General features: G+C 45.1%; 1 protein-coding gene across 2 annotated transcripts; it reads right to left on the minus strand.

Moving 5' to 3' along the window:
- Positions 1-3,283: 3,283 nt before the first annotated feature.
- On the minus strand, positions 3,284-24,428 carry PEDS1 (plasmanylethanolamine desaturase 1). Of its 2 annotated transcripts, XM_064167838.1 has the most exons (6): positions 24,139-24,428; positions 20,826-20,945; positions 9,971-10,062; positions 7,933-8,077; positions 7,093-7,305; positions 3,284-4,448 (listed from the first exon to the last, which is right to left on the minus strand). In XM_064167838.1, exons 1-6 carry the CDS (start codon positions 24,401-24,403, stop codon positions 4,327-4,329), a joined length of 957 nt encoding a protein of 318 aa, XP_064023908.1. In that variant the 5' UTR covers positions 24,404-24,428; the 3' UTR covers positions 3,284-4,326. The 2 variants fall into 2 exon arrangements, with proteins under 2 accessions (XP_064023908.1, XP_064023909.1); XM_064167839.1 differs by lacking the exon at positions 20,826-20,945.
- Between the last annotated feature and the right edge of the window lie 1,082 nt (positions 24,429-25,510).

The following is a 25,510-nucleotide window of genomic DNA, read 5'->3' on the forward strand; positions in this document are numbered from 1 at the left end:
AGGGAGGGCGCGGCGGAGCAGCTGCGCTGAGGTTGCTCTTTGATTCACGCAGGGCGCCTGCTCAGCTGCGAGGCGCGGGCGGGCTCCCGTGAGCGGCGAAGCACCGGGAGGAGGGGCGCACGAGGGCTGCCAGAAAGCCTGGAAAGAGCATCAAGCATTTTAACAGCCTGTGAAAGTCCAGGGCAACTAATATGAATGGCTGGTGAGCTCTGTCCGTTGCGGCCAGACCAGCAGCGCTGGCTCTGCTGCTCCACAAACGGTCGCAGCACCTTGGTGACAGCCCAATGCTACGTTCACAGGTGCATCGCTAACCTATGCCAGCGGCGAGCCAGAGCAAGCCCAAGCACCGCGGTGCCCCGAGCAGGGAAGCTGATCTGCCGCTTTTTCCTTGTCGCCATTCAGCACTCCCAGGTTCCGCGCCAGCAGCTCTCAGTCCGGCCCTGGGAAGCAAGCAGCCAGGGCTGAGGGGCTAGAGAATAGGGGCTATGAAGCACTGCCACACACCGCTCGCTGTGCTCCGGGGACTGCTGCTGTCTCACACAGGCCTGAACTAGCTGAGGGGAACCCAGAGGAGCTGAAGAGACGTAAGTAGCATCAAAAGTATTTGCAGTGCTGTGTTTTAAACAACATAATGTCTTCCTTTGGCCCTCTCCAGTTAATAGTCACCAAAAGGAAAATAAAAACGTGGAGGGAAGTTAGTTCTGCTTTGTCTTGCAACGCCTGTTCCCAAACCCATGCCCTAAAACACCACATGAAAATCTGCAGAAACAACTACAAAGCAAAACGTCTTGGAGACACATCAAGCCCTGGACCAGAGTACCTGTCGGGTACTGAGCTCCGAGCAACAAACAGCCAAGGGGCGCTAGTTGAAGCCGCACTGAAGCAGCTAGGTGGCATAAGAGCTCAGAGAACCTGCCCGGCAGATGGGGAATCAGTCTGCCCTGCTGCTGCCAAGCTCACCAGGACAGCGCCCACGGGAGCAGCCAGAACTCCCCTTTCACTTGCTACACCTGCTGCTAATCAAGTTCCAGCAGGACTAGACAGACCACAGCACCCGAGCCAAAACTTCCTCGTCTAGCCCTGTCTCACAGAGGCAAGGCTGCTGACGCTGGCCCTGTCTTGCACCGCAGGCCAAACCCACTCTCCAAAGCAGAAGAGAGAACGGACAGCGCAGAACACACACTGGCCAGAAGGGCACAACGCGGCCAGCATGCTTGTGCTCTGCAGGCTGCCCTCGGGAGTAGCCTGTCCTCCCGTGTCTGCTGCAGCAAACGCTAACCCTGAGCGGGGCTTCTCCTTGTTTTGTCCCCGGTATTTCAGAGAGGCATCAGGCGGGCCAAGGCTGCAGACCAGCGGAGACAGAAGTTTGAAATGCGGCAAGGGGAATTGCAAACACCAGACTCAAGCCCCTCAGGCTGTCCTGAAAAACTGGCTCAAGAAAAGGCCAAGCAGGATTTTAAGGCACGTTGCAGCAGTTTCCCTGTTTACTACAGTGCAATGATTCCTCTTTGAACAGCTCTGCCTGAAGGACCTCTGCATCACCACAGATACACACACAAAACCCACAGCTACTTCTGCTAGATCCTCACATGACTATGAGTAGCTGGCTCACTGGAGAGCATCTACAGAGTTGTCAGAGTGAAAGGCATGAAACACCTTCCCCTGAAAATACAGGGAGCAGGAGACTGACCACATCATTCTATGGAGGGAAGACACTTGAATTTAATAGCTTTTTAAAGCTTTTCAAGTGAAGTGCAGGCCATCTCTGTGGGGTTCAAAAGGAGTGATTTATTCTACTTTAGCTCTAATCTGTTCCTAATCAACTTAAGACAAATTTGTCTTAAGCCAGATTTACATCTGCTAAGAAGGATCTGTGTGCCCTTTTGCACCAGAATTGCCATATTGATTTTACAGCAGCACCTACTACAAATGGGTGAAACAGTCTCTAGAAACAAAATGAAGACCAAAGAACAAACCAATCCATAGACATTCATTAACCCTCCTAAGGTGTAGGAAGCTTTAAGGTACATCTCAATTCACAGCAGGGAGGGAAAGATCAAGGACTACGGAAACAGGACTTGCTCAGTGGCCATACCTCTCACAACTGCCTCACCACCAGTGACATGCACAGGGTGCCCCAGGAGATGCAGGCCATGTTGCAAGTGTTGTATTGCCCTGAGCAAGAGCAGGCTCGGGAGTCACAACAGCATCAGCATGTAAAACAGCACCCAAGAGATTAACTGTTGGCCAGTTTCTCATAATTAAGCAAGATTATCAGACCAGCCCCAGCAGTAGTAGCTCAGATGTGTTTCAATAAGACTATAGATCAAATGACTGAGAGGTTTGGGCACAGCCATTGCCTTTAACAGCTCTTTAAGCACAAACTCTAGTACACAGCCCCTTGTTACATGGAATGCCAAATGAAGAGCAGTGGTGCAGTGTAAGCTGCAGTAACAGAACAGCTCTCAAAGGAGCTGGTGTTTAAGGCTATTTATGCAGAAGCCCTGAGCTTCTACCCAGTTCTGCACTGGGCTTGACAATGGTTTACTTAATTCAAACTGGAGCCAACGGTGAGGAAATGTGGGAGAGGGATGAGGGCAGGAGTGAAGTATTCTTTACTGTCAAAGCTACAAGAAGATCTGATATTAACTGTGACAAGCAGAAGAGACAGTTGATGTCATGGTATAAAGTTCTCCAAGGTAGCCAAAGTACCTGCAGAACCCAATTGTCATGTCTGCATTCAGTAGTTTCAACTGAAAGAAAGTTGTCAGGTCCTAATCCTTTCAAAAGTTATAATCCATCATATCTGAAGTAGTTAAGAACAAGGTCATCTAAATCTATGACTCAGAAATACCTTACCATGCTCCTCAGGAAAAGACAGTTTGAATCCAACACAACTTACAACTAGGAAAACACTCTTAGATTTGACCATTAGTAAGCTTTTGCTTAGGCATTAAACAAGATCCAAATTGCATTAGTTTGATGAAGTGCCTGTTGGATGTTCTTAGGAGAACCTCTCCCTTCCCAAACCAGCAGTTATTCCTTAGCATACAGAGCAGAACTACTTGCTCTTCTTGAAAGGTGTTCAACTTTAGCATAATACAGGACCAAGCTCCTACACCACCAACCAACAACAGATCACCCTAAACAAGACTTAACGGGCTGCAAGGTGTTCCCTGTGGCTGGAACAGCACGAACCATTTTGCAACCAGTGATCACATTCTTGGGACTAAATGGTGACAATGCATGAATAAAGAAGAGCAACAAGACTTAACAAACGTGATTAGTATTATCCAACTGCTTTGTTATAAATATATTATATACATTCAAACATCACATTAAAATATTATTCCATTACACCAGAAGAGATTAAGGCTTTATATTATTTACAGAAACAAGCAAGCACCTTAAAAAAAAAAAAAAGAAAATAACAAAACACCAGTCATTGACATTTCCCTTCTAACATTACAAGTTTGATACCTTGAGCTCTTGAATACAGCTATTTGCAATGTGCCCAATGCTAGAACTATTTTAAACATTTATTACCAGGGTTGGAAACACTTAATAGAAGACTCAGCAGTGAGCACTCCACATGAACAAACATGAGCATGTGTTGTACTGGGTGCCCTTTCTCTCCTCAGAGGCTTAAGTTGAAGGCTTATGCAGAAATGGTTTAATTCCATGTAGAGAGTAGAACAATTTTAAGGGAAACTGAAGACACTTGAGGATTCGTGGCCCACTGGTGGAGTGGGATTCTTGAAGTCTGTTCCACGTGACATCTATTAGATTTAACATGATAGTGAAGACAGCTGTAAGTTTATCAATCACTAAGTGCATTGAAGAGTGATGATTTTATAGGCTTCCTTTCCTGACATACTTTTTCTGTGCAGTGCATTTGGACTCAACCGCAAAGTGACAAACCCTTGTCACCTATTCTCCCTGTAGGTCTTAGGCAACAAGCTGGTTTTGAACTGTTAAATAATGTTGATACAACACACGTTTACTATGCCACCATGTACCAATGGAGTGACTGTCCTGCCTTCTGGCTTGCCCCAGAGCCTTGAGATACAGTGATGAAGTTTTTCCTAAGATGTAAGCAGACATGGCTAAACAAAAAGGTGCTCAGCAAGAGTAATCATCTTCATTTCAAGTATTGTTTTAAGAATTAGTTCTTGTCATTACAGTCTGTGTTAGCACTTTTTAGTTTGTGCTTTAGAGTCTGTTATTTCTTTGCAGATCTTGATTTTGGCTGATGGCTTTTTTTTTAAAAAAAAAACAACAAACAACATTGGCAACAAGTTAAGGATTGCAGAAGGCTGGCAAAAGTTATTTGATTTTCTGAGCCCATTTCATGTCATCTGCTCTTGGCTTCTCCCCAGTAACTGCTTGGATAATATTCTCCAAACACCTCCAGAATCTTATCTTCTCTAATGGATAGTTCAGCCAACCTAAGTGAGTGCAAAGGAAAAAAAAAAGGGTTAGTTTGTCATAGCATCCAAAGTTCAGTGTCTTGCAGTGTGTACTTTAAAACATTCACTAAACTAAACACAGGGAAAATGTAAGGGGAGTTGAGAGGTGCACTACTTTATGGCCACTGCAAAATTTCAGGTTTGCATTGTTAATGATGCCTGTGATGAGGAAATCTTGTTGCAGCACCATCCTGCACTGAACAGCAGCTGGTGTTGGACTGAAAAGGCAGCATCTCTTGCAGCAGGCTCCCAAAGCTCAGCAACTCAGCCAATGCAGCACTTCTGCTTTCCAAGTAACCAGGATGGCTCTAACAGGTTGAGATGGGACAGGCTTTTACCACTGTATGTAACAACAGCAATATCTGCAGTCACTTTCTGCAGGCAACATGAGTTGAATGCATCTTTTTTAGCCTACAGATTTAGGGCATTTTGAATGCTTTGTAGACATGCAGCATTGCACACTGTGAGGCTGAGACACACGCAAGCTTAACAGGGCTCACCCCAAATTCCCAAGGGCTTCATGTCTCACTTTTAGGATATTCATTAACACATTAACTTGATTTTCTGATACTGTATTTTGATGCTAACCCAACTCTGCATAGCTAACAGAAGAGTGCATGAAGTGGCAATTTCACAGGGTTTTATTCCAATGGATGATGTATATACTTGTATTACATGAATTTATTAAACACACTGTATACACTGCAGCTTTAGGCCTCTTTCTTATTGTTGTCAAGCTAGGAAAAGCAAAATAAAATCAGCACCAGGGAATGTTATTTGCCTGCAGAACTTTTCCTGCACCCAAGAAGAGATGGATATACAAAGTATTGTATTAGAACCATACTGTAAGCACACATGTGACACTTTACACTGTGCACATTTCTGGAAAAAGGCAAAAGAGTGTAAGAAAACAAACCCAAAAGACAGGCAGGAACGAAGGAGCTGTTACCACAATGGAGACAGAAAGCTAGCAGCAGCAGCAGCTGTTACAGAAAACAGCTAAAATGCAGGATAGCTTGAGCAAGACTGGAGCACAGGAAAGTTACTGCAGAGCCAGCTCTGCCAGGTCCCAGTGCCACCCCCACAGCAGTGATAGCCAGCAGAAAATGGCTATCCTTGCTGCAGTTGTCTTAGAGTGCACACACAGCTGTTACAGGACAGAAAGATTAAGGGGAGAGAACATTTAAGATATTCCAACTGAAAATACAGTACTTTTTTTTTAGAGAGCTAAGCTTGCTAACCAGACACAGCTACAGCTTTAGTGACCTAGGAAAACAAGCCAGTGCATGCTGGCTTTCAGCCACCTTCTGTAGCTGAACATGACCTTTCCTAGCTCACCTGAGATCCTGCAGATTCACTCAATTCACTGTATGCTGATGCCCTTGCAGTTCTCATTAATACAGTCATCACTTCAAGGAGCAGAAGACTCCTTCCTGGTTTCTAAAAATGGCAGGCAGTCCCAAAGCTTTAGCACTGGGAAGGGCAGAAAGCTCTGTTATCTGACACCTTCCCTGGCCATGACTCAGGAGAAGACCTTTATGTACACAGGTCAGCTCTGAAACCAAGCATACTCTATGGATTTGGCTATCTACTAACCCAAGTTAGAACAGGTGCCTTACAATAACTACTTCTATTTTACCTGGTAAAGGCCTATTTTAAATAGCTCATTGATTGCATACTTCTGTTCTCCTCCTTCTGGCCTTGAAGGAAGAGGCTTTGGGCTGCAGAAACACTTTGCTCTACTGGAAAAGCCAAGTTTTCACTCTGTTGTGCCATGTTACATCAGGCTAGTAGGATATGAACCCTTAGAGCAGGGAGTGAACAGAAGCACATGTGGGTGTTTCCCATAATGAGATAAAAACACAACTAGCCCAAACTGCCAATAATGGCCAGCCTTAAGCTTCCAGGACATAGTAGGACTGGAAAAGGTCCTTAGGGTGACTTTTGCCATATCTGTCAAGCCAGGCTCCTTCATTGCTCCATGCTACATAACATTCTGGCCGTAAGAACAAGATTTGACTCTTGGCAGAGATTCCAAAACCAGTCTGTCAAAGCCAAAGACAGAATGAAGAACCAGCGTGGTTTATTTCCAGCCATCTGATTAACTTGTTTACTTATTCAGGAATGTGTAGCACTGGTGACTGAGTATGCCCACCTGTACAGTGGGAATAAAATTTAATATAGGTACAGGAGGAACCTAAAGCCAGTTTTCTGCAGGTCTATCCATTCCTCTGCCCCAAATCAGAATGAATGCTTAAAATCCAGAAGCCTTGCTTTAAAAACAAGCATTCAAGCTAAGCTACACTTGCAGATAGCAGCATCCTTTTAAGGAACAGCAGCTTTAAGACTTAAAATCCATTACTAGCATGAGATTATCAAGCAATCATGCAATGGGATCTCGGTATCATTGAGATAGTCAGGCTGAAAGTTACCTTTTAGCTAATCACGAGTCTTCCCCTCCCATTTTTTAAGCAACAAAGCCAATTTAACTGTGCTCTTAGCATGCCTAACTTCCCCATATCATTTTCTAAGTATTGAAAAGGCTGTCACTAAATGACATCTTGCCAGGTGAATGGCACTAGCCAAGAGAAGAGAGCTTGCAGGATGAAGAGGATGGCAGTACCAGTTGTAATGCAGAAGTAGGTCTCATGTGGAGACACGTGGTGGATCCTGTGGTGCTTCCGTGGCAGGATAATGTGCCAGTCCTGCAGGAACACCACCCAGCGTGGAAGACCAAAGTACGTGTGGGACCACTTGTGAATCTGGTTCGTCATGGTTATGAAGATGATAAGGGCAAAGACGTAACACTCCCAGGGACACGTTTCATATAGTGCCTCTGCAAAACAAGATGGGGATCTTTAAATACCATTTATGAAAAGGCAAAATTCTACTAGAAAAATTATGTCTTGTCCAGACAGCTGCCTGGTGCTGCAGGAACTAACAAAGGCCTCAGTGGAGCTGCTTTGGCAGAAGTGTTACAAGAACCAGTGTGCCACAAGCAACTCCAGAATGTAACAAGACAGGATGGTAAGTGTCAGCATCTGCCAACTCACCATGAGCAGCAAGTTAAATTCTGAGTTTACCATCTATAAAGCCAAACTCATCTTTTAATTCTTGCACTTCTGGTTTGCAAATAAAATGCTTGTACAGAGGGATGAAGCACTTTTACACACTTCAAAGCAACGAGTTTCCCCTATATGCACACAGTTTGATCCCTCATAAAAAAATAACATTTACTGTCACTTCTAATGACTCCTTGTAAGACTCTTCAGCCACAGATTATCTGCTGAGCTAGAGGATCTCACTCCCTCATCTCAAGAAAAAAAACCCAAACTTTCCTTCCCTCCTCCCAGCAACATCATGCTTCTAACAGCTGTCATCTTGCACTCATTGATTTCTCCTAGCTTCATAGACAAAACTTTCATTTAAATATCAACATCTGAAGTCAAAAGTAGCAACTTACCTGGGGGAAAAGACACAAATTTGTATGCCATGTTTGCCAATGGGACCAGTGTCATAAAGCAGTTGTCCCCATTGGTCTCTATAAAATCATGTCTGGTGATTGCTGTGGGGTCAATATGATGTTCTCTAAAGGGTCTGATGAAGGCCTGGAAAAAAAAAACACAAGACCCAAATGGATAAACAATGACACCATGGCTCACTAATGATCTTGGAAAGAAAAACCCCTTAGAACCTCAGATGCATTCAAAGCTGACAACTGAATCAATAGAGTTCCATAATACAGAGCACATAACCAGGATTCAAACTGTTGTGATGACAACACTTCAGGTAACTTAGATTTGCAAAACAATTTAGTTCCCAGACTCAAATCCATTTTTTTTATTGCTTTGGTTTTATTCTTCTTAATTTTCACTTATGACCTCTAGTCTCTCGAGTCAAAACCTCAGCATCCCATTCATAGAATCAACCAGGTTGGAAGAGACCTCCAAGATCATCCAGTCCAACCTATCCCCCAGCCCTATCCAATCAACCAGACCATGGCACTAAGTGCCTCATCCAGGCTTTTCTTGAACACCTCCAGAGATGGTGCCTCCACCGTCTCCCTGGGCAGCCCATTCCAATGCCAATCACTCTCTCTGTGAAGAACTTCCTCCTAACATCCAGCCTATATTTTCCCCAGCACAACTTGAGACTGTGTCCCCTTGTTCTATTGGTGGTTGCCTGGCAGAAGAGACCAACCCCCACCTGGCTACAATGTCCCTTCAGGTAGTTGTAGCCAGCAATGAGGTCACCCCTGAGCCTCCTCTTCTCCAGGCTAAACAACCCCAGCTCCCTCAGCCTCTCCTCATAGGGTTTGTGTTCCATTTTCACAGGCAGAGTAAGCCTGTGGAACTCACAAATATAGGTCAATGCCAATCATCACTAATCAAGAAAATGCTTTAAAAATAAATTCAACCTAACATTTTGTGGGGGCTACAGAAGCCAGCACTAAGACTAAATGCAAGGTAAATGGCTAGGCAAACCCATGGAAGTCAGACTGGAGAAATGTCTTCTCCAGTGGTAGAAATCACACCTGAATACACAATCCCAAAGGAGACAGAGCGAATGTGATAGGCAAGATTAGGATGGCAAAACTAGGATAGTTATCTGCATTGTGTGCAGTCTATGCAAAGGGGTCTTGACCAGCCTGAGCTTCTCTCAGTGCAGAAACTCCTGCAGTGCCCTTTTTTTTGTTATTGTTGTTAAAAAAAAATCCCTATGGTCCAGATACAAATTTAAGGATTCCCAAGTCTGCTGAAGGTGAACAAAACCCTAAAGTGCATATGAATTTGCTGTTCTGGTTCATGTATTTCTGGATAATTACAAGAAATATCTCATATATATACATAATTTAATAGCAATCCCTCTAATACTGCACTGTGAAGACTAAACAATGGTAGCTGTGAAGAAGGGTATCTTACCAAATAGTAATTGCTTACTACAGAACCAGTGCATCTTCCACTAAACATTTGCAGAAATCTAAGTCTTCAGTCATCACCATTCTAACACTACTACCTGTGAAATAGGGGCCAGTAGCAGTGAGAATTAGAAAGATTCTAACTGGAGTACCTTCATGTTTTACGAGACAGCTTTTAGAGAGTAACTACAGGAACAACACTCCACATCTCTGTGTTATTGGCCTTTTAGAAGGCCTATAGCAGTCTAGCCAGGTTTCTACCCTTGTGGTGTCACAGGCTATTCCCACAGGACTTTGGGAAGGTCTGTGTACACCGGTATCAACAATCTGTGTGCAAACCCTATCAAGGTGACAAAATGGATGAGTGACACCTTGCACATCATCTAGGCCAAGCATAAACATGGCACTTCACCAGCAATTGAGTGTCATTGAGTAAAGGAGTCTAGTGGAGGAGCTGGTTACATTGGCAAGACTGCAAGATACATATAGCTTATATACACTCTTCAACCCATCTGGGAACACTGGAAATGTTCCAGAAAAGTATATAATAACTTTTTCAAGCTTAAAGATAAGAAACTCAAACCTTTCCAACTATGGGTAGCTCCACAGATCCCCAGGTATCTGCTCCCCAGTGAAATAATCCTGACAGAAAGTCAGCCGTGATAACTCCTGCAACTTGAATGAGAGAGAAACAGTTAGATACACACAAGCACTTTTACTGGTGGGCTCACATTTTATACCCAGTTGCAAGCTTACATGTTTATCTAACTCAGATCTTTAGAATCACATGAGATCTAAACAATCTGAACAAGGCCAGGCAACTAGGACACCATTTGATAGTTACAGTTGTCATTAAACACGTTCAACCCATCTGACAAACCTTTACCATTCCTGGTATGGAAAATACTAGTAAATTAGAACTGAACCACTTAGACCTGCTTACCATCATCTTCAGTAGCATTTAACAGGTTAGTTGGTTGTAAAACAGCTGTTATAGCTGTCCATCAGATAATTCCATCTGCAGATCCTTCTCTTCTCCCTTGGCTACTTACACCCACAAACAAGCACCACTGAACTCTGCTGACTGCAGACAAGCACCAGTTACGGAGCCACTCCTGGGTACAGAAATGTTGTTCACAAAATAAGACTCAACATCAAACAACTCTAAGCATCTGCACAGCTGAAGGCAAGGCCCCAGAAACCATGCTAATGATGTGAGGGACACATTGAGCTAGTATGACAAGTGTACAAAGTCAGATGCATCACCACAGGGAGGTTGTGCCAGCAAGGGTAAAGATTTTCCTGTCTGCCTACCACAGTAACTTTAAATCTGCGGTCATGTAAAGGCGATTTTTCAGTTCTTGTACATAGAGCCTTATTTTTGCTATCCTAGTCTGGATAATCTGTGTATCCAACTTTCTCACTAATCTTGACATTTAAGAATAAAGACAGCAATGTTATCTGAACAGCTATGTGTTTTCCAGTTCACAACAGACCTGTCAGATGCTGTTCAACAGGTCGCTATTGCTCTTCACTTGAATAAGTCATCCATCTCCCAAGTTCCCAACCCTTCAGTAATGAAGTCTCCAACACAGTTTGGGACACTCTTGCATTTTATGCTTTTGAGGAAGAAAAACGGGAAGGTGGCCAAAGAAGCTCCTCTGTTTTTAACAGAGAGGCTGGGGGAATGTGGCACACAGCACAGAAATATGGCTACAGCAACACAAAGAAAGAGATACTGCCTTGGGGTCTCTATGCTTAAGGGCTTTAGTACTGTCAGATCCTGGTCTTCAAAGGGTAGAGGCACCCAGAGGTACCAATTCAAGCCTGCACATCTCACTCTGAGCAGGTTTCAAGAGAGATTAAGCAGGTCTAGATGGAGCCTTGATTTTCTGAAGAATAAATCAGACTAAGAATCAGGATCTTTTTCACCACAGCACTGTTCCTTCAGGTTAATACAAATACCAGCAAGATCCTTCTGCTCATTTTTTCTGAGATGGATCACCCAGTGAATACATACACACACAAAAGCATACTTGGCGATTCTCCACAAAGCCAGCATTCAGGGTCTGGAAGAGGAAGGCAGCACATACTTAGCTGCAGGTGTGGTTTGAAGAATTCAGCAGAAGTAGGGCCCAAATTTCAAAGCAGCTACTGCACACTATGCAAACACAAAGTGCCTGGGAATTGATAGTGTCTGAGCTCTGTGCAAGGCCCTCAAGATCACACACACAAAGTCCATGTCAATTAAAGCACTACATACTCATCTTGCAGCCTACTGTTCAATGAATCACAGCAACAGAAATAAAGATTACATGTTCAGAACACATGGTTGTAGCCACTTCAGTTAGCCATTCCCTACTCTTATGTGGTGCTCAGAGCACAGGGCACAGTGACTTACTCTTGGCATGCCTGGCAGTTCTCAGAGGAGCCTGAGCCCATGCAAACCACAGCAGCAGGAGCCATTCGGCCAGGTCAGTGTGGCTGAAACATAGTGCTGTAGTTTTCCCCACTGACATTTACAAAAATCAGCTTGTTTACAGAAGTTGTCCTTTGTAACAAGGCCTTTGCATCAGAAACAGCAAATCTGGCTCTTGCTCTGCTTGCCTTGTCAGCTCTTCCTCAGATGTCTGTGAAGCTAGAATTCTTGGCTTTCTCCTCCACTGCCAAGATTTGTTTTACTATGTGTTTGAAGACTTTCTTCGAGCACACTCTCCTGTCTACAGCAGAGGCTGTTTCTGATGGGCAGGTATCCCTCTGCTTGCTAAGATATTAGGCAGAACAATTCTAATTCACTTGTAATCCAACCCAAAAGTTAGAATTGTTGTTCATCTTGCTTTGACTCCAAGCCATCTTGTTACTCCTCCCTCTCTCACAGAAACTTAAAAGTAATCTGAGATACACCAGGAAACAAATGTGCTATTTCCCCATAAATCACAGAAGTTTTATTTATCTTGGCCAAAACCTGAACTTTGCCTGATTTCCCTACTCTAATTGGGATGCTTAGCCTTGAGAGTCCAGTTTATTAAAGTTCTTGTAACATTAGCAAGATTGCTGAAGAGCAGGTAATTCTTAGAACACAGAAGAGAAACAGGCGTTCTCTTACTATTGACCAAAAGCTCTTTACCTGCAGGGCACAGGAGTTGCCTGCAGTGCATGCAGCACAGTATAATTCAAATGCACCCCTCCCTGTGGTTCCCTTTTGCTGAGCTCATCTCTCACCTCTGCAGTCTTTTCATTTTCAAAATAGGAGAAGAAAGAGTCAGGAAAAGTGTGGCACTTCCTACCCCAAAAGACATTTTTCCATATTGTAAACCTATCCCCACTGCTGAAACCATCTCTAGTTTGCCCAAACTCTGAAACACAGCAGGAGACACTTCATCCTTTATGTATCACCTGATTGTCCTGAAGACAGCTTATTTTATATGCAATATATTCTGTGCACTTGGTTTTGTTTCAGAGCACACACTTAAGCTGCAGTGAGACAGGGTGGAGTGCAATAGCTTTTAGATCTGCACCTAGCTGCTGAAAGAGCAAACAGCCTTGATTCAGGGGGGAAGATAGCCAAACATTTTGCTTTGCAACAAGTAAAATACCATCCCTGCTGAGCTAATCGTCCTATTAACCCGCAATGCCTCCAGCACCCTGCATTACCAGAGCCTGAAATCACAGCAGGAAGAGCAACAAACAGGGAGGCAAAATACTGACAGCTCAATGGATATTTCCCATGTTACTTTGATGTCAGCTGGTAGAAAGCTAAGAGGAAAGAATGAAGGGTGCCTGAAGCCGTGCATTATACTACAGCAATCCGAAAAGCACTAACTACCATGAATTGTATTTTAGCCTCTCTGCAGAAGGGCTTGCTGGCTCTTCAGCAGTCCTGCATGACAAGTTGTAATAAAAGAGTGAAAAACTGTACCAAAGGTTGTATGTGACTAGCATTGTAACAGTGTTTGCACCCTGTCTACAGTCAGAAGGGACCTCGGATAGCAATGAACTGATTTCAGTACTTTCATATGGCTGGCATGGTCCTTAAAATGGGAACACCAAGGCACAGCTACTCGCTCTGTCATCAAGGTTGGGAAGGTGGGATAGGACTGACAGCCCTGCACATGAATTAAGCATAAAGTCAGAAAAAGCAGGATATCCCCAGCATAGATATATAGGATGTGCAAATACTGGATTTACACACTCAGTAGCAGCAAGATCAAAGCACAGCTGCTGTAAACACAGCGGTCTGTCTGCAGCCCGCTGAGTGGTGGGACAGAGGATCAGCCTAGTCATGGTCCTCATGTGAAGAGGAAGTAAGTACACAGGAGGAGGGGAAGGCAGCATGGCAGTGAAGAAGTGAACTGTAGAACTTGCTTAAAACATCAAGATCTCTTTCTTCTGGAAGCAGACTGCTGAATCAGGAGAAGAAGGCCTAGCATCCAGGGAGAGCAAAGGTGCCTAAATGAACTTCAGCAGCAGAAGTTTTAAAACAAGACGACACATGAGTGACACTTGCTAGAATGGCTGCTCTTCTTCAGCCCCCGGTACTTGTGACCCTTAACACAGGCATGCCTACAGGCACAGCTGCGCCCTCGGACACCACCAAGGAAGCGAGGCAGGGGACGTGCTGGAGCAGGACCAGTGGCACTCAGCCAGCCAAGTCACCGGTTACCAGGAAGTGTGACTGGCCCCCAACATATAATCAGCACAAGACAGCTTTGCTCCCAGTCCTGTTCTGTTCAGAAACCAGACCATACATACAGGTTTGTATCATAGAAAAGCCCCAACTCCTCCTTTTCCTTGCTCAAGTACCAAACGGAGACATTGCAACCTTAATGAAGGGCTTCTCTTTTGAGTCATCGACCACTTCCCGCAGCCTGGCTGCTCGCAGGGCTGAGCAGCAGGAAGCCAAACGAGAGCAGGACATTTGAGGTACAAGGTGTTAAAAAGATAAAGCTATTTTTCAGGTTTACAACACAATGTTGTACTGACTGAAATTCTACAGAGCCGTGTGTAAGGCTGGCTTTGCATAGATACAGCTGTCAGAATTGCCAGAAGCCTTACAGCAGAGTATATAAAGTTTCACATTTGCTGTGAAAATTCAGTCTCTGGAGAGGGAAAAAACAGCAGAAGATATTATTAAACAACGTGGTGGTATTGTGTAACATCCCTGAGAAGCTCAGTCACTTTCAACCAGGGACTGTAGGAACTAGCTGAATGTTGCAGCACTGAAGGAGTCAGGGCAGTGGCTAATTCCAAAACATTGTTTTGTAGAAATCAATATTCTAAAGTAACAGTTTGTTATTTACTTGCTTCAAAACATCTTAGTCATCTACATCATTCCACACTCAGTGGCAGGGAGGCAGAGGTTTGATACTATGGCAAGTTACAGGCCAAGAAAATATGCCTTGCATGTTTCAAAAAGTATAAAGTGTAGCAACTCAAAAACTAACAAGAAAGGGTAATCATTTTGGCTGCTTGAGGAGGAGAAGCACCCAGCCAGAACCGGACCTGGCAGCACAAGCAAGCAGAGAACGCAGCTGAACTACGAAAGCAAATGGCCTGGATATCACATGTAGTATGATTATTATATAGAGTAACTATTTGCTATTATAATGCCACGTCTACAACATATGCACTCCAGAGATGGGAAAGTCTATCCTAAGTCACTCAAGCTTATTCTGTGTGAGCAGCATGCTGCTCAGAGCAGACACTTCCAGTCTCTCCCACTACGGCAGTGCTGTATAATCCACCGCCTGAGAACAGTGCACACCTCTGTCTCGCCTCCAGCTGTGACAGACCTGAACACCAGCCCCGAGGCCGCAACCAGGGAGCTTGCAACACTGCCAGAATCTGCCACCAAAGGCAGATCCTCAAGGAATCAGGGTACAGACTCCACTGGAGCTCAACAGCAGCAGATCCTAAAGCAAATATTCATTTATCAAAAGCAGGACTTGGATGAGAATCACAACTTGATAATCTTAATGAACATCCAGATCTTATTTCTGTATCTTTAACCTTGGGCTGTTAGCACAAAAAAACCCCCCACTCCTACTATTTCTCCAGCTGATGGAGTGCTTGTGCAGCACTCACCACATGTACATGACAAAATCCTCACAATGCTACCTAGGCCTTAGGCTTACACAGAGTATCACCAGGTGTTCTTTTTTCCCCCAAAAACACATTACTAGAAAAACAACGAAGCCATCCCACAAGTACTTAAAAAGAGAGAATAGGTTCTAAATGGAAACCAAGAATGAGTTTTCTTTCACTAAAACAAAAATAATTAAAACCTCCAATACTTTCATTAGTATGGCTAATCAAACTAAGTCTCCAGTTTCATACATTTAAAACACTCCCAGCACTGGAGTAGGGTGAGCTCAGCTCTCAGGAGCACTGGGCAGCTGTGCACACAGACTGGCATCCAGAGGAGACTCAGCACCTGAACATTGCCTGTGTGGGGTGTAAGCAGCCATAACACTGGTTTTGTTCCAGCTCTGCCCTCTCCAAAGCTGATCAGTCTGCCACTCCTCACTATAAGTTGCTTTGTCAAGGCAAAACCCCACTATGTGTCTGTGTCTTGAAGTGCAAGAGGCACTATTCTGAGTCAGGGCCACTGAGACCTAGTTCTTAAATCCTTTGGCCAAAGTCCCCTGCAACTTTAAGAGAGCCCCCGACAGCTCAGCAGGCACACAGAGGTTCCTTTGTCCCAGTCCCTGCTGCTGACAAAGAGCAATAGCACGTCCGCTGTGCACACAAGGGGGAAGGCGCAGATGGGCCAATATCACCAGCTGCCCTTCACCAGCAGGGTAAGCAGTCTGGGGCAGGGAGGCCTCATCTGCCCCCATGAGGGGATAGTCTTCATCCACTCTGTTCAGGAACAGCTGCTAGCATGCCTGAAATAGCTGATCCTCTAACCCAGGTTACATGAAGAACAGATAATAGGTGTCAAGATCACCTGCCCGAGTACAAAGGAGCAACCACACTCCATAGATCCACTTTGAAGACCAACAGCCTTCAGGATCCTTCGGTGCTGGAAAGGCCTGGAGCTCCCAGGTTAATCCAACTGATACAGAACAGCTCAACAGGAGATAAAACACATATTGTGTTAGTGCAGTTTTACTGGTGGCCATTCAAAGTGCAAAAAAGCACATCTATTTAATCCCAACTTGCAGAGTTACCATTTTTAACAGATAATATACTTTAGGATGGAAAACACAGAGTTACCTTCAGCTAGGAAGTAACTCACAGTTACTTCAGGTGGACTGTGTTAGATGACAAACATCTGGCTTATTTGGACCAATACTGAAATAAAGGACAATCTTCCTTTGTTAGCTGAGGCTTTCCTGGTTAAGGAAAAAAAACTAAAATCATCCATGGCACTACAAGTGGCAATGTATAAAGTAAATCCAGAGTAAAGTGACATTGTTACAGTTCTGTCTCTTGGTGTAAAGCAGCAGGCCTTTGAAGTGGCTGACCCACATGCAGAGCAGTCCATTTCCTAAAGCACCGGTGGTCTCTAGAGTGCTTTTACTCTGTGCCAGAGCTTCCCTACATAGTACATACTCATCACTTGGCTCCGCAATGCAGCTAAGCAAGGGCAGCTCTGTAGAGCTACTCAGGCTTGAAACAAAAAGGTTTGGGGCCTTGGTCAGATGGAGTTTCTATTTTAAAAGCAAACTAAGCACAGTCCTGCTGACAAACTCGCATCTGCAATAACGAGCATGTACTTCAAATGAGTTTAAAGAATTTAGCTCCCCATCTCTCAATTCAACAGTGACTAATTGTACCTTGGGTTGCTTCCCAAGGTGTTTCTAAAGATATCTTCCCTCTGTGGGGCAGTTCTTATGAATATAAACAGATTATAACACAAACATCACTTTTTTTTTTTTTTTTTTTAAGGCTGCAGTACACAATCTCTGTTAAGAACAAACAGCTGCAGATTAAAATTAAATGTCAGAAACAAGTCAGTTTGAAAAAAAGGCTTCAAAACCCTTTACAAAGATAAGAGGAGGGAGGGGAAATTAAAAGTTTGACAGATTACACCATGGATTCTGGTTTTATCTAGAGGCTATTCATCTACCACCTATGACTCATATATATTGAGTAATGTGCTGGATGCCACAAACTCACCTAAAGGTGCAAAAGATTTCAGGCTTCATCTTAAATGTTTTGGTGAGGCTTTTCACACAAGTAATATTTACACCAGCCTTGTCCCTGGTACTACTGAGCTTCACTACAAGAGCAGAGGTTGCTTTGGTTCTGCAGGGCTGCTAGATGGGTGTCCTGATTCAGCTGCAGCTAAAGCAGCAGGCATTGAACCTCCATCACACCCAGTCTTCCTAACCAAGGTTTCCCTGGAGTTACAAATGCAAATGCCAATAGTTTTTTAAAACCCCACCAAACAAGCACACATTCAAATCTGTATAACTGTCAGCTTACACAAAGAGGAAAAATTTCATAGCTTCTTAGCAGTGGAGGATATCCAGAACAGCACATGACTGGGTTTAACACAGAAAGAACATCAACAGAATAAATCCATCATCTGCCTGCTTTATATTATTTTCATTTTACTGATGTTGAGGAATGGAAGAGAATTGTCTTCCAGGCTGGTTTACAAGAGACAAGGCAAGAAACTTGCAAGCCTCTTCCTTTCTGGGAAGATCATCTTCAGTCAGCAGAAAACAGCCCAGTTCAAAAACTACTTTAGAACAATGCCATAAAGTTCTGGCCTCACAATTCTTCCCTCCACAGCATGAGTAACCTGCCCACGGGTGATTCAACACAGCAAATGACAGCCTGCCACCTGAGTTCAGCTCTTGGCAGACTACCTGCTCACACCATACAAGGAAGTAAGGGCTTTTGGACTGCCAGCATGAGCAGGATAAGATTTTTTTTGTCCTAGCAATTTCTAGATTAAAGATATTTACAGTATTACTAATGTTATGTGTGCCTCCAAAGGCACAAGAAGAGCAGATAAAACACAGTCTTTAATTACAGATACAGGGTTTATGATGGTTGAAATGATGCAGAAGATAAACTGCTCCCTATTTCTTAAAAGAAAAAGCTTATTCAAGGGTACACAGGGTGTCCCAACCAGCCCATCAGATCACTGAGCACTTTCAGATTTCCAAAGATTTGAACTGAACTGGATCTAGGCAATGTCTTTACTACCATAACTGTTACTTTGTGATCTCAACTCAAAGGTCGATATTCCAATCTAAACTTCAGGAAAGGTCTCAGTGGGAATACATCGGATGATGCCTGTGACTCAATATTCCCTATCTTACCCACTGTATTGCACGTGGCACTCAGCAATCAGGACATATGTGGAGATGAGCTTCACAAACTTAATAAAATGTAATCATCATTGTGAGTTATAAACATCTTTCAGATTTTGCCTGGAGAAAAAATGTATTGAAGTGAGACAGTATGCAGCACTTATTTTATTGCATGCATTTTTGTACACACTATATTATTTCCACACTACTTTATTTACACAGAATCCAGATTCTGCTAGTGTAATCATTCACTACTACTTAAATAATACTATCGCTGAATTAGCTGCTTTATCAGTTAAACTGGTAACCAGGATATCAGAGAACTCAAGTTTTTATCAATATTATCTCCAAGATGAATGCCAGCTGCAAACAGAATGCACCACAGGTTAACTATTGTTACTCATTCTCTTCTCTACATCTGCCACAATCATCATGGGGCAGTTCTCATGCCACATTCATCTCTATTCCTTCCAACACCTCCACCTCATCAGCTGAGAGTGGGCATGACTAAATTGGGCCAAATGAAAGAGTAGGACTCAGTGGGAGGACACTGACTCCCTCTTAGCTCCAACACAAAGCCAATAACCTTTAACTCAACCTGTGACAACAGGCACCCAGAATGAGCACTTCTCAGCTTCAGCAAACATTTGTAGCATCAATCATAAAGCAGTTTGACTGGGGGGGTGTAGCATTTTTTGTTTGCTTTTTTTTTAAATCATTAACAATATGTAACAGTGATTATGGAGAAGTGCCATTCTCTTGTAAAAAAGACCTCAGAGTTAATGGAGAAGTTACTTTTACTGTAAACCACAGAAGCTTTACACTTGTAGCTAGCTTCTGTGGTGTTCTAATGAATGGCACCATTAGTTCTCCCCTCAGGTAACGAGGCTATTGATATCAAAGTATGTAAACATTTATACACACCCAACGTGAGAACATTCAGAATGCATCACAAGTACAGCAGAAGACTGGTGAAGTGCTTACTGTTCTCTCCCCTCCTTCATCCCATGCTAGAAGCTTACAAGCTTTTGCTAGGAGAGGTGTGCACTGAGGAGCTGACTTCAGTTTCTAAATGTAATCCTGTTCTCTTTCCCCACGTCTCTTCCCCTACATATGTGGCCATACAGCTACAAGTCGCCTGTGCCACTCAGATAATGCCAACAGCCAACCACTGCTTCAGCTCCCCCCTACTCCATCACCCACCCTCCCTCTTTCCTGCCTGCCCTCAAATACAGTTTCTGTACAATAGCATTTCAACACTGCTCCGGTAACACAAAGCTCGTGTCAACACGGATACTCATCACTCCAAGCATTAAGCAACATTCAAGTTGTTAATAGGTTTAGACTTTCAATGGTGCAATGAACATTGGGGCGTTTCTTTTCACACAGCTTGTTCTAAGATAAGTTTTTCCTTTAGATAATTCCATGCAGTTCCTGATTCTATAAGTAAAGCTGTACAGCATCAAACTAGAACCCTTTACTAGTTCTTCCCCTCTCTGTGAGAAGGCAAAATGACCAACTCATGTTGCACCTAGGCCAGCTAGCTCTGTACTGCCAGAGCCGGCACCTAAACACTCTTACACACCCAAGCCAAAGATATGAGGCAGAGCTTGCTTGCCTACGCTTCCAATCAAGTAATATGAGACCAGGAGTCACATCTGTTACCACAAGAGAGCTACTTTTCTTGTACTGCTGGAAAGAGATTTAAGATAAAAGCCAAACTTCATATCCTAACATAAAAAGCATAATCTAGCTAAATTCTTGAGTTCAGTTATCAGTCCTCAGAAACCAAGCCAGTGTGATGCCTGAAACATCTTTAGTAAGATCTCTCTTAGGCTTTCGTTCTCTGAAAAGTTCTTGCAAATATTTTTGTTAATCTATGTCCTTCACATCCAGCTCTGACAGGCCTAGCAGCTATTTTCCCTACCAACAGGTCTTACGCTTGCAATGACCATGTTAAGAACACCAAATTCAAACAGCTACATTAAAAACTTCACCTTTGAGATACTGAGAAGCCAATGAAAGACACAAAGCAGGAACTATTTTTTGCAGATGGTCTCAGCTTCAGAGGCAGTACAATTGCACACACACATTTCTAACAGCTAGTCCAGCCTGAAAGCTCACACATATGTCTGCAGCATTACAAGAGGAGCAGCTCCTACTTACATATCCCCACAATAACAGAGGGTGTGTGTTCCAGTCGCAGGTAGAAGAGAAGATTGTAAAAATTGAAACAGATCAGAGAGAAGCATAAGATGACAGAGATCCATTCCTGTAGTCTCTTTCCTATGGGGAAAAAAAAAAAGGAAAAAAGTGGTTTGTTTTTATCTGAGAGGATATTTTGAAGTCCATAATGATACAGACTATTCTACTGCCTGGATAACTTGTTCCATCTGTTTGAGGTGGAACTGAAACAGAAACTTATTTATCCACAGGAGGTGTGCATATTTTCTTAAATGACATTATTCGTCCATGAGCCACTACTAAGCTCTTCCCTCAGCCCTTACCCAAATAACAGGGACAAATCAGACATCTCACATTGTCCTAGTTTCCTGTTCCCTGTGGTTGCTGGCGTAATGTTCCCCTGCATCACATCTTTTGCAAATTTGCATTTCATTCAATATTCAGTGCTGCTGCTGTGGCTGGATCCAGGAACACGTTTCTAGCCTCAGATGTCCTGCGCTTAAATCACCTTCTGATCGGTTCTTGTGCTAACAAGAAAAAGCAACATCCCCTATTTCAGTGGCCCTAAAATTGCCTTCCTAACATTGCAGGTACACTTCTTCAGCTTGCTTACTTAACTCCTGCAGTCTTGTCTTTGCCTGCCTGCTTCCAGGCAGAGGGCTACAACCTCTCAACCATTCTGACATATAAGAGACAGAATAAGGAAAGAGGAGGAACTGACACAAATGCTCTCATACATCTACAGAAGCTTCACTTACTGCCTATAAAAAGGGAACAGACACACAGAAGTATAGAAAACTTCGAATATTCAAACTGGGAGCAGAAAGCTTCTGCCAATCACTGCTAGATCTTCACAAGGCACTGATGCTGACAGCAAGGGAGTGCTCAACCCAAGACTTGCATGGATTAAAGCATGAGGAACAGACCTTTAATGCCTAAATCCAGGAAGGAGATCTGATCTGCCACCTTGACCCAGAAGGCCTTGGCTGTAGTTAGCTCTTCATGCACTCAAGAACAGACAGTCTTTGCCTATTTCAGGGGCTCAGGGCTTCCCAGAGAAGCTAACCCCACTTTGCACTGCTTGAATCCGAGGCAAAGTGCAAGTGAAACAATCACGAAGAGCTACATGCAAGCTGCACGTCCTCTCTCAGGAGTAGAGGCATACTCACATGTCTGGCATGTGTTCAGGACAAGAGTTTCTTTCCTACTACTCCTCTACGCTGACCTGATCAAATTTCTTCTCCTAAATGCGAAATCAAGGCAGCCTTCTCAACTGTACCAAGCAACAAAAACAAAAGTAGGAACACCAAAGAAGGATCAGTATTATCTCCCATGTGCCTGCAATTTTAAAGAAGCATGAAGAAAGACTTCTAGAGTTTTGTTCTAGAAGGCCCTATATCGATACAATAGAATTCTATGCAGCAGCAGAGAAGAGAACCATAAAATTACATTTGTTCTTGTGTCTTAATTTATCTCAAGACATCAGCAGGTCACAGTGTGGGAGATTCTATAAAGAGATCCCTGGAGTAATGAAAGTAAGAGTTAATTAATACTCATTTCCTGCATAAAGAAAAACCATGCCCTGATTAGAGGAGCTAAGTGGGGAGATCCTCATGGAACAATTAGCTGACTTCAGGAAACACAAGGCTTCTTACTATCAAGTCTCATGAGTTCAGTCTAAGCAAACACCACCATACGCTGATTGCAAGGATACCAACATGACTGGAGATATCTGAGCCCAGAAACACAGTGCCAGCTCTGGATGGACTGCAAAGGATGAGCAGTTGAAGAAGCAGAGTCAGCACCAGTAATTTGTGTTCAAAGAGCGCTCAAATTTAAGAGTATGTCCTGCAAGGAGGAATAAGGTGACACAGCCACACAGTATGCACTTCAAGAAGTCACAGAAGCACTCCAAAGTCATGCTAACTGTGCATAGGATATGCAATCCTTATTATTAAGGATTCAGTAATTCAATATCATGTGCTTCCACTGTAACACATACTCTGACATCACTTATACAAGTTATGTAATGCCAGAAAAAAAATGCAAGTCTAATATATTATCACAGCTCATTCCTGGTAAATATCACTATACACGTACCACGTCACAGACTTCCCAGGTACTTTGGTCTATAGCTAAAGATAAGGGTAGCAACTTGTTTGGGGAGGAAAATCTTTTCCTTATCAGCAAGAGCAGAGCATAATAGTAAAGCCAGTGATTGCTGTCAGTGGTTTCCTATGGCACCTGAAAGCACAGTGAGCAGTCATTACCTGGGTGAGAACTGTCTACCTAGATCAGTTACAAGATGTCAAACATCACCCACTCTTAAGGCAGGGTAGAGGTGATCAGTGCAAGCTGAAATGGACAGACGTGCCCTGAACAGTCTATAAAACTGACAAACTAAGGAATGTCATTGCTTTCTTATCACTACTTGTTCTGTGCAACTAACACCACCTGCTTTGCCAGTAACTGCCCTGAATGTGCAAGCCAAGCTGTTCTGCTGGGAGCTGCAGCATACTGAAAACGTGTCTTCCCCTTCTCAATCCTTCACCTGCAAAGGGATTCGCTGGGAAAGGCAAGAACACCTGGCACTACTCTCACCGTCAGCTGACATCAAATGACACACTTTGTCATAAGCACTTTGTAGTTATTTCCATAGCTGCTGTCACTTCACTGCTCTAACGGCAAGCTTCAGAATGACAAGGCCAAAACCAGAACTCGAACATACCTCTACCTTTTTCTGGGGTGCCAGGACTGAGCATCTTTGAGTCGTTCACTGAATAAATACTCTGAAGTGACAGCTTCTGTTGTCACCTTGCTTAGCAACCATATATTTGTACATCTGCTTTGGGATGGAAAGGTTCACTTCTTGTTTGCTTATTTCTAAAGGGAAGAGTACTCATTGTGGACAATTTCCAGGCGGAAAACCTCAACTCCAGTAGCGTAGCACGTCTCTTAGACCCCTTTAAGCAGCCGCACTCACCAGCTCAGCCCAGGCCGCGATGAGGGCGGGCAGCTGACGGCCGTAGGGCCGCCGGCATGCGGCTTCCCACCGCCGACAGCCCTTGACCGCCTCGCCCGGCCCTAGCAGGGCAGGGCCCGACCCGGCAGGGCCCAGCCAGGTACCCATGCCCCACTCCTCCTGGGCACCCTGGCCTCCGAGCACCCTTCCGAGGGGAACCGGGCCTGAGAGGAGTCGTCCCGCAATGTGCCAGACCCCCAGCGCCCAAGGGGAGCCACTCGTCCTCCCGCCCGGCCGTCCCCACGGGGCGCTGCCCGCCGCCGCTGCCCTCACCTGGGGAGTAGAGCTCGGCTAGTTCGCGGGCCCCGGCGTGCTGCGCGCCCCACCGTCGGCTGCTGCCCTCCGGCTCTTCCGCGGCCTCCGCCTGCGGCCCCACCGCCTCCGCCCGGCGCGGGACGCTCTCGGCGGTGCCGCCGCTCGCCATGGCCCGGCCCCAGAGCCGCGACGGCTCCTCCTCCTCCAAGCCGGCGGGCGGCGGCGAGCGGCACTCAGGCCCCGCCGAGGCGCCCGGCGGCAGCGCTGCAGCCCGCGGCAGCATCGGGAAATGGGGCCGCGCCGCGGCGCTGCGGTGGGGGGGAGGGGGCGGCGGGCGCGGTTAGCCACGCCCTAGCACCGCCTCCCGCCTATCGCCGGCTCCGCCGTGCTGCCGCCGGGCCAATGAGCAGCACCGCCCGGTAAGGAGGAGCCAATGGCGTGGCGACGGGGCCGGCGGTCACATCTGGAGGCGCCCCGCCTCGGGGGCCGCAGCTGGCAGCGGGAGCGGGCGGAGGCGCTGGCGGCGGCGAGGCCGGGCCGGTGGAACGAGCGCGGGTTGGGCAGGTCCCGGCAGTGCCCCGCCGCGCTGCTTCTCCGGCCTGTGCCTTGCGCGCCTCCTGGCGGCGCTGCTGTCCGAAGACAGTGCCACCGGCTGTTACCGGGCGCTGCCGGAGCTACTGGCAGGCGTGCAGCGTTCATAAGCCTTCGGGAAGCACCTGCACTTGCCTCGGCACGTAATCGCGTCAATAAACGCGCTGTCAGTCCCCTTGTTAAGTGATCCGGCCCGTGCTCCTCCACCGGCGGGGTCGCAGTGCCGCAGCGATGCACTCGCTGCTCCCAAATACACGCGGAGAAAAGCTCCAGTAGCAGAAGGTACTGCACCGTGCTATACAAAACACAGTGTCTGCAACAGAGACGTTTGAATAGCAAATACAATAGCACTCAAATGAGAAATGTTTGAAAAAAATCCACAGATTTCACTTAAACATTAAAAGTGATCAATTTGCATAGGGTGGACACTAACACAGACGTCTAATCCGTAGGTATGAATAAAATGTTTCTCTCTGCCACAATAATCAGGGCAAAGTAACAGCAAAGCACAGGCCAGTGCCGACTGAGCCCAACAGCAGCACCCAAGAGCTCCAAACCAACCCGTCGCCTCATCAACGGGTCAGTGCTGACCCTGTTCCTGCAGGGTAAGGCAAAGGGGTTTCCGGCTGGGTCTCCTCCAGAGCTGGAAGAGAAACACTGTTGTTGTATCAAATCACCTGGGAACCGCCCAAAACTTCACCATGCTGATAGTCAAGGACTGCTCATAACATTGCCCCACTGCTGAAGCTGGCTGAATCCCTGCTGGGTGCCTCTCAGGGCCCACCTGCCCTGTTACGTG

Source organism: Pogoniulus pusillus, chromosome 29 (genome assembly GCF_015220805.1).
Source record: "Pogoniulus pusillus isolate bPogPus1 chromosome 29, bPogPus1.pri, whole genome shotgun sequence".
In the NCBI taxonomy this organism is placed as follows: domain Eukaryota; kingdom Metazoa; phylum Chordata; class Aves; order Piciformes; family Lybiidae; genus Pogoniulus; species Pogoniulus pusillus.

Bases quoted from the DNA above. Each gene is read 5' to 3' on its own strand.
- PEDS1 (XM_064167838.1), bottom strand. From the start codon at position 24,403: ATGCTGCCGCGGGCTGCAGCGCTGCCGCCGGGCGCCTCGGCGGGGCCT. The intron at 20,946-24,138 runs GTGAGGGCAGCG...TTTTCCCCATAG, and splicing joins AGCCGAGCTCTACTCCCCAG to GAAAGAGACTACAGGAATGG. The intron at 7,306-7,932 runs GTAAGTTGCTAC...CTTGTTTTGCAG, and splicing joins ATTTGTGTCTTTTCCCCCAG to AGGCACTATATGAAACGTGT.